At 45.6% G+C, this 8711-nt stretch overlaps 1 protein-coding gene across 2 annotated transcripts in view; it reads left to right on the top strand.

Moving 5' to 3' along the window:
• Positions 1–586: 586 nt before the first annotated feature.
• Positions 587–8711, top strand: part of TIMM50 (translocase of inner mitochondrial membrane 50) — a 35003-nt gene continuing 26878 nt past the window's right edge. Inside the window, exons 1-3 of one of the 2 annotated variants that reach the window (XM_081019074.1) lie at positions 587–865; positions 3402–3546; positions 5627–5658. In XM_081019074.1, coding sequence (XP_080875200.1) covers positions 602–865; positions 3402–3546; positions 5627–5658 — 441 coding nt within the window. In that variant the 5' untranslated portion in view covers positions 587–601. Of the gene's footprint in view, positions 869–3401; positions 3547–5626; positions 5659–8711 lie in introns of both variants that reach the window. The other variant, XM_081019073.1, reaches the window with a different exon arrangement.

Raw genomic sequence — 8711 nt, 5'->3', positions numbered from 1 at the left:
AATAATGTGATTGGATTGGCCTCTTAATAAAAATTATGTTTTTTTAAAAAAAAAATCCATCCCAAGTGGGCGGCCAGCACTGCAGGAGGCAGTAGTCCAAAAAGCAATGAGTGACGAGGCGGGTAGGGCCATTGGGGGCTTCGATGAAGGCCGGGTCGCGCACGTGCGCTGCCCCTTTAACCTTGGCGGCCACCTTTTCCTGCCCCCAGCTGGCCCCGCCCCTGCGGAGCGCCAATCACTGTACCGGCAGGAAAATCCCGCCTCCGCCTCCTAACCAATAAGAAGGTGCTCTGATATTCGCCCCGCCCAGTTTCCCCCTCCCATTGGGCAATGCGGCACGCTGTCCGCTCGGAGTTCCCGCCCTGGAGAGAATTAAAACCCCGGCAATTTAGTGGGACGCGTGATTGGCCGAGAGCCGACGGGTGGGTGGGAAACGTCAGCTGATTGGCCAAGGCAGAAACGTCAAACGAGGGGGCGTGCGCCGCTTCTGGCCTTTCTCACCCCTCTGATTGGCTGGAGCGCTTCCTAGGCCTTACTCCCATTCCTTCAGCCTGATTGGCCGAGCCCGGCGCATGCGCCGCCCAGTGCAGCGCGAGGCAAGATGGCGGCGGTTGTGGCGGCGGCGGCCGCTCGCGCCTTGTCGGCGGCGGCTCTGGCGGGCGGGCGGCGGGCGCTGCTGCTGCAGGAGGGCGGCGCCTCAGGCGGGCGGTGCTGCCGGCGGTGGAAGCGGCGAGGCGCCTGGGCGGTGCCCGGAAGAGCGCTGAGCGCGGGGGTCCCTCCTCAGGCGCCCCCTCAGGCGGTGGGGGTGGGGCTGACGGAGGCCGTCCTGAGGGACGCGGTCAAGCAGCGGCAGCAGCAGCAGCAGCAGGTGAGGCCAGTGGGCGGGGCGAGGAGGGTCCCCGGATGAGGGGGGCTCGTGACGTCGGCTGCTCCCGCCCCCCCGGGAGACCCTGGGGGAGAGCAGCCTGCTGCTTCCTCATTATCATGATCATCATTATCCTTGTTATTAATTAAATTTATATACCGCCCTCTCATCATCATCAGGGACATGGATGAATGCTCAATAGCCAGGTTGTGTGGCTGACCTAAGTACAATGCTACTTACTGACTGAACTATACGTCAGTTGCATCCACATAACATAGACACAAGCCAGCGACAAACCTAGAATCCTAGAATCCTAGAATCCTAGAGTTGGAAGAGACCACAAGGGCCATCGAGTCCAACCCCCTGCCAAGCAGGAAACACCATCAGAGCACTCCTGACATATGGTTGTCAAGCCTCTGCTTAAAGACCTCCAAAGAAGGAGACTCCACCACACTCCTTGGCAGCAAATTCCACTGTCGAACAGCTCTTACTGTCAGGAAGTTCTTCCTAATGTTTAGGTGGAATCTTCTTTCTTGTAATTTGGATCCATTGCTCCGTGTCCGCTTCTCTGGAGCAGCAGAAAACAACCTTTCTCCCTCCTCTATGTGACATCCTTTTCTATATTTGAACATGGCTATCATATCACCCCTTAACCTCCTCTTCTCCAGGCTAAACATGCCCAGCTCCCTTAGCCGTTCCTCATAAGGCATCGTTTCCAGGCCTTTGACCATTTTGGTTGCCCTCCTCTGGACACGTTCCAGTTTGTCAGTGTCCTTCTTGAACTGTGGTGCCCAGAACTGGACACAGTACTCCAGGTGAGGTCTGACCAGAGCAGAATACAGTGGCACTATTACTTCCCTTGATCTAGATGCTATACTCCTATTGATGCAGCCCAGAATTGCATTGGCTTTTTTAGCTGCCGTGTCACACTGTTGGCTCATGTCAAGTTTGTGGTCAACCAAGACTCCTAGATCCTTTTCACATGTACTGCTCTCAAGCCAGGTGTCACCCATCTTGTATTTGTGCCTCTCATTTTTTTTGCCCAAGTGCAATACTTTACATTTCTCCCTGTTAAAATTCATCTTGTTTGTTTTGGCCCAGTTCTCTAATCTGTCAAGGTCGTTTTGAAGTGTGATCCTGTCCTCTGGGGTGTTAGCCACCCCTCCCAATTTGGTGTCATCTGCAAACCACAGAGCCTAGGACTTGCCGATCAGAAGGTCAGTGGTTCAAATCCCCGCGACGGGGTGAGCTCCTGCCAACCTAGCAGTTCGAAAGCACACTTGTTCAAGTAGATAAATAGGTACCACTCCACCGGGAAGGTAAACAGCGTTTCCGTGCGCTGCTCTGGTTCGCCAGAAGCGGCTTAGTCATGCTGTACGCCGGCTCCCTCGGCCGGTAAAGGTAACATCAAATAAGGTAACATTCAACCATCATGAGAATAGTTATGGAATTATATTAAATATCAGCATATGAAAATTAAACAGAAACCCACCCTTAACAATTGCAATAAATAATTTATAAACTACAGTCAGTAAAACAACAGCAAGCCACAGTGCATAAAATAATACAGCACAAATTGAGAAGTGGAGGGTGGGCCAAGGCAGGTGGAAGAAGGCCTTGCTTGACAAAGTCTCTACCCTCACAGTCCACAGGTCTCAGGGCGTTTCACAAGATGAAATCACAATACAAAAACATGAAATGCACCGTCACACCCCCCCCTAGTCTTCCCCTCCCCCAGGTCCTGTTATTATTTGTTAAATTTACATATCTCCCTTCATTAGTATGTCAAGAGAGTCCTATAAAGCAGGCTTCCTCAACCTTGGGCCTCCTGATGTTTTTGGCCTACAACTCCCATGATCCTTAGCTAGCAGGAGCAGTGGTCAGGGATGATGGGAATTGTAGTCTCAAAAAACATCTGGAGGTCCAAGGTTGAGGAAGCCTGCTGTAAAGCACCTTAAGGCCGACTGGTTTGTTTATGGAATGAGGTTTCATGGTCCAGAGTTCATTTTGACAGCAGGGTAGATGTTCTGAGACTCAGTTGTGTTTGCTGTAGCAGACTTTAACATGGCAATCCTGTGGAATTTTTCAGTAACGGTAATTGTGACCTGTCATCTCCTTAATGAAATCTTAGTTGACTTAATGGGTTTTAGCTGATTCATCTTTCTTTGGATAAGCAATGATTCTGAAGGGCAGAAGCAGTCTTCTTAAATCAGGAGTGGGAAACCTTTTTCAGCTAAAGGAGCAAATTTGCTTCTGGGGACCACATTCAAGTGGTGGGCGGAAACAGATGCAGAAGTGGTAGAGAAAGGGATATGACATTTACCTTTGTACATAGGCTGCTTCAGATATGCAAAACTCAGAGGGTTCTACAGACACGTGTTCACCTCCCCATCCAGACATGCAAGAAACATTATCAAAGTTTGTTTGTTAAATTATATACATTTATGCCCTGGCCTTGGCTACTTAAACAGGAAAAAGAGGATCCTGCAGTTTTGGGAAGCCATTCATTTCCATATGTTTCTGTTTCTCTCCCTAGTCAGCAGAAGGTGAAGATGGAAAAAGTTCTGATGAGCAGCAAGAGAAGAAGCAGAAGGAAAATACTGCCTATGCAAAGAAGATGGTCCTCAGGATAGCAGGGCTTATGGGAGCTGGCAGTGGCGTAGCAATTATTTACATCTTTGGTGAGTTTGCGTTCATCCACTGAAAGGAATGGTTTGTGCTTTATGGTATACTCTAGAAATAAAAAAAAAATACAATCTACGACCTTTTAAATGTGCTTGCTTATATAAATGAATATATGTTACATATATATATATATATATATATATATATATATATATATATAAAAATATATGTTGCGTTGAGACTGCATCCCCAGTCCCATTATCAGTACTATTGGGGGGGGGGGTTCCACCTCTTACTCACTTTGACAGGTGTCTTCCAGCTGATTTCAATTGTGGAAATTCCTGGTTCATGTTTCTGTTCTTTCAGTGATGCAGCGTGGGTTGCAGGTTCTGTGGATTTCAAGTTGGGGGGGGGGGGTTGTATAGCCTTGCCAGGAGAGCATTGCTCTCTGCTGTGAAGAGCTTGTGGCCTGGCTCTGTCTTCCCTGCCTGTATAAGTGGCTGGTTGTCTGGTCATGAAGACTTCTCACTGGGAGGGTTTGCTGACAAAATACAGTTTACAATTTCTGCTGCAAATGCCCCCAAATCTGATTCTAGTTACTGTTGGAAGATCCAGCAGTAATTCCATGGCTCCAAGGGTGGGGTGGGGGCAGATTTAACGGTCAAAAAGCCTGTGCTGGTCAATGCAATACAGTGGTACCTCGGGTTACATACACTTCAGGTTACATACGCTTCAGGTTACAGACTCCGCTAACCCAGAAATAGAACTTTGCTTCACGATGAGAACAGAAATCGTGCTCCGGCGGCAGCAGGAGGCCCCATTAGCTAAAGTGGTGCTTCAGGTTAAGAACAGTTTCAGGTTAAGAACGGACCTCCGGAACGAATTAAGTACTTAACCCGAGGTACCACTGTACATGCAGGTCCCACTATCTGAAAATATCAGCACATAAAGAATTACCATATTTTTTGCTCTATAAGACTCACATTTTCCCTCCTAAAAAGTAAGGGGAAATGTGTGTGCGTCTTATGGAACAAATGCAGGCTGCACAGCTGTCCCAGAAGCCAGAACAGCAAGAGGGATCACTGCTTTCTTGTTTTCCTCCTCCAAAACTAGGTGCGTCTTATGGTCTGGTGCGTCTTATAGAGCGAAAAATACAGTGCACACAAACCTTGCTATACACTCTGCAGATTCACTGGGGGGGGGGGGCTGAAGCTAGGACTGAGAGCAGCAACACCACCTCCTCCTCCAGCACCTACTTCACTGACAAGATCCATTTACTCAGCCCCAGCAGCAGTGATTGCCCTCTTCTTCAGCCTGGCTGGTTCTCTGCAGGCTGGGCTCCAACATGCTCTCTCAGGTGCTTTCCACTCAGGGGCAGCGGCAGTGACAGCTCAGGGCTCAGAGGGGGCTTCTCTCTCGGCCTTGACCACGTCCCTGGCACCAGAGGAGGGAAGAGCAGCAGCTGCACCAGAGAAGGAGGCTCTGCCATGTTGTTCAGGGAGGGGATCCTGTCAGTGTAGATACATGGTAGGAAGATGCCTATCAGGAACACACTGGGATTTTCCCTATAGAAAACAACAGAAATGGTTGGCTCCTTATGTGCCCACTTGCCTAACAAACAATTTCTGAGAAACGCTTAACGTTCTTAAAACAGGCCAGCGTGGATATAGTTTGACATGTAATTGGAGTAATTGTGATAGTCTCTTGTTTATCTTGAGTTGATCTCTAATAGTGTCGGCAACAGAGGAGCTCCAGCTGCTGTATGCAAATCGATATTTCTTGCAGAAAGCATGGGGCCCCTTATTGGATCACAATTGACATAAGAGTTCGGTAACAGTAGAGAATTCCCCACGGAATCACTCTGATACTTCCTGAAATATGATCTGTGTTTTCAGATGGTTATCTCTCTCCTCTGACTGGTAAATGAAGGACCTTATTCCTCTCTTCTTCTGCTTGCCAGTAAGGTTACAATATTTTTAAAAAGTAAAATCAGCTGTTCTTTTGAGACTGAAATATCAAACACCCTCTTATTCTTACTGAATTGGTATTATATTTACTTCTTGGACATTGTAACACACCATTCTGTGAAATGATGCAAAGTGACCTGTTTTTCTTGTTTTGTTTTTTTGGTGGCAGGTAGCAATTCAGTGGATGAGCATGGTGTCAAGGTAAGCTGTTTCTTTCCTGAGTGTTTGACTTGTTAGGTGTCTTCCGCTAGGGGTCACTGTGTGCTTGAAATTTGCTGTGCAGTTGACTGCTGAATACTATACAGTCATACCTCATGTTACGGATGCTTCAGGTTACGTATTTTCGGGTTGCGGACAGAGGGAAACCCAGCAGTACCAGAACGGATTACTTCCAGGTTTCGCCGCATACGCAGAAGCGCTAAATCGCTCTTTGCACATGCACAGAAGTGCCGGTGCCTGGGCAGACGCGGCACTTCAGGATGCGAACATTGCGGGTTGCGGACGTGCCTCCATCACGGATTACGTCCGCAACCCAAGGTTCCACTGTCTCAATCTTGTAACAGAGTGAAGGTGAAACTTGGCAACCGTTAAACTTATTGCCTGCTAAGAACGGAAATTATTACCTGCTAAGAACTGAGTAAATAAGCAAGCTATAGAATATTGGAGGCCAGGAGCATGATTCTGGTTGCCCCTCGTGTAGAAGATGGGAGTAGTTCATGTGCAGTTTTCATGAGTGGTGGCAGTAAAGTGCGCTGCCATTTCTATAGCATTTCTCAGCATCCAAAGGATTTACTGGTTGTCACGTTCTTTGAGATCTGTGGATCAAGGGTGGTTAATAATAATAATAATAATAATAATAATAATAATAATAATAGATTAGGCTGAGAGTTGCTTTTCCAATGCCATGCATTTCGTGCCTTTCGTGCCTATATCCAGCTTTATTTATTTAAGTTTATGGCTCACCCTTTTTATGAGTTTAAGGCAATTTTAAAAAAAGAGAATCAAAAGAATTGTAGAGTTGAAAGGGACCACGTTGTCAAAAGAAACAGCTAAAGGTAGTTTTAAAACTGTACTGAAAAGCAACTACAGTGGTACCTCAGGTTACATACGCTTCAGGTTACAGACTCCGCTAACCCAGAAATAGTGCTTCAGGTTAAGAACTTTGCTTCAGGAAGAGAACAGAAATCGAAAATAATATTTATTACTTTTCCAACAATTTAAACACTACAAAAACAATACAATACAATACAAAAACACTACATAACACTAACACATTAAACACATTAAACTAACAAAACAAAACAAAAACAGTTTAAAACACATCAAACAGTTTCAATATCTTATCTTTCATTCACTTATTTCAATGACCTCCTCACACCTCCCTTTTTGTATTCCACTTCTGTTAATTGTTTCAGCATTTCCTTTCCATCTTCCTCTGTTTTCTATCCTATAATTATCTTAACACATTCTAACCTTATTTTTTCCTTTAATACTCTATTAATCTATTTATACTTAATTCCTTGTAACATTTCTACTAAAGCCATATGACTTCATTCCAACATTTTTCTAACATTCATTAATTTTACAGTATTTCTGTAAATAGTCTTTAAACTTTTTCCAGTCTTCTTCCACCAACTCTTCTCCCTGGTCTCGGATTCTGCCAGTCATTCCGCCAGTTCCATATAATCCATCAACTTCATCTGCCATTCTTCCTGGGCGGGTAAATCTTGTGTCTTCCAATACTTCGCGATGAGTATTCTTGCTGCTGTTGTTGCATACATAAAAAAAGTTCTATCCTTCTTTGGCACCTTTGGCACCAATTGGCCGACCATGCCCTGGAGAAAGGCCTCTGGTTTCTTCAGGAAGGTATATTTAAATACCTTTTTCATTTCATTATAAATCATCTCCCAGAATGTCTTAATCCTTGGGCATGTCCACCAAAGGTGAAAGAATGTGCCTTCAGTCTCATTACATTTCCAACATTTATTGTCGGGCAAATGGTAAATTTTTGCAAGCTTGACTGGTGTCATGTACCACCTATAAATCATTTTCATTAAATTTTCTCTTAGGGCATTACATGCCGTGAATTTCATACCTGTGGTCCATAACTGTTTCCAGTCGGCCATCAGTATATTATGTCCAACATCTTGTGCCCATTTAATCATAGCTGATTTCACCGTTTCGTCTTGAGTGTTCCATTTCAACAGCAAGTTATACATTCTTGACAAATTCTTGATTTTTGGATCTAGCAGTTCTGTTTCCAATTTTGATTTTTCCACCTGGAAACCAACTTTTTTGTCCAAATTGTATGTCTCCATTATTTGGTAATGGAGCCAATCTCGCACTTTATTTTTCAATTTTTCAAAGCTCTGCAATTTTATTCTGTCTCCATCTTGTTCCAGAATTTCCCAATATTTCGGCCATTTGGCCTCCATATTGAGTTTTTTCTGTGCCTTCGCTTCCATTGGTGACAACCATCTGAAATCGTGCTCCAGTGGCGCGGCGGCAGCGGGAGGCCCCATTAGCTAAAGTGGTGCTTCAGGTTAAGAACAGACTGGAATGAATTAAGTACTTAACCAGAGGTACCACTGTAAATACAAGTTTTAAAAGCAATACAGAATGAGTGTCCAAGGCAGAAACCTTTTAATCCATCCAGAAAAGCTTGCCCAAATATACACGTCTTTCTTTGTTTCCAGAAGCGTTTCAACCATTGTAGCGTGCTGTGAAATGGCAAGAACCCTCCAGGCTACAAATCAACAACTGGAGGCGCCAGGGTCAAATCTGGCCCCCTCAGGTGGGGCAGGTGGCCCTCATAGTTTTCAGCTCAGAAATCAAGTGAGAGGTATAGAGCAAGACATGGACTCGCAGCCCTTAAGGGCATCCTGGAAGGCCTTCCGCCTCGTTCTCCCCAGCTCCTTATGGCTCTCCAGTAAATTCATTGCTGACAAGAAGGGCTCAGCCTGGAACACGTAACTCTTCAGACGTAACACATAACACTGCTTGGGGGGCAGGTCTGCCGGGAAGTGATGTATTTAATTTTAAATATTTACAGCATTTATATACTGCGCAGTTCCCAGGATGCTTTACTATACAAAGTACAACAAGCATCATTCTAAAACAGAGTAAAACCAGAAGCAGAGTAAATCAAGGTTCAAAACTTGCAGTGGAATAGCAACCGTATTGTTGTTGTTGTTTAGTCGTGTCCGCCTCTTCGTGACCCCCTGGACCAGAGCATGCCAGGCACTCCTGTCTTC

Source organism: Podarcis pityusensis (genome assembly GCF_964106645.2).
Source record: "Podarcis pityusensis genome assembly, chromosome: 8".
NCBI classification, from domain to species: Eukaryota; Metazoa; Chordata; class Lepidosauria; order Squamata; family Lacertidae; genus Podarcis; species Podarcis pityusensis.
Note: the sequence above shows the minus strand (reverse complement) of the source record. Positions and strands in the feature narration are given on the sequence as shown.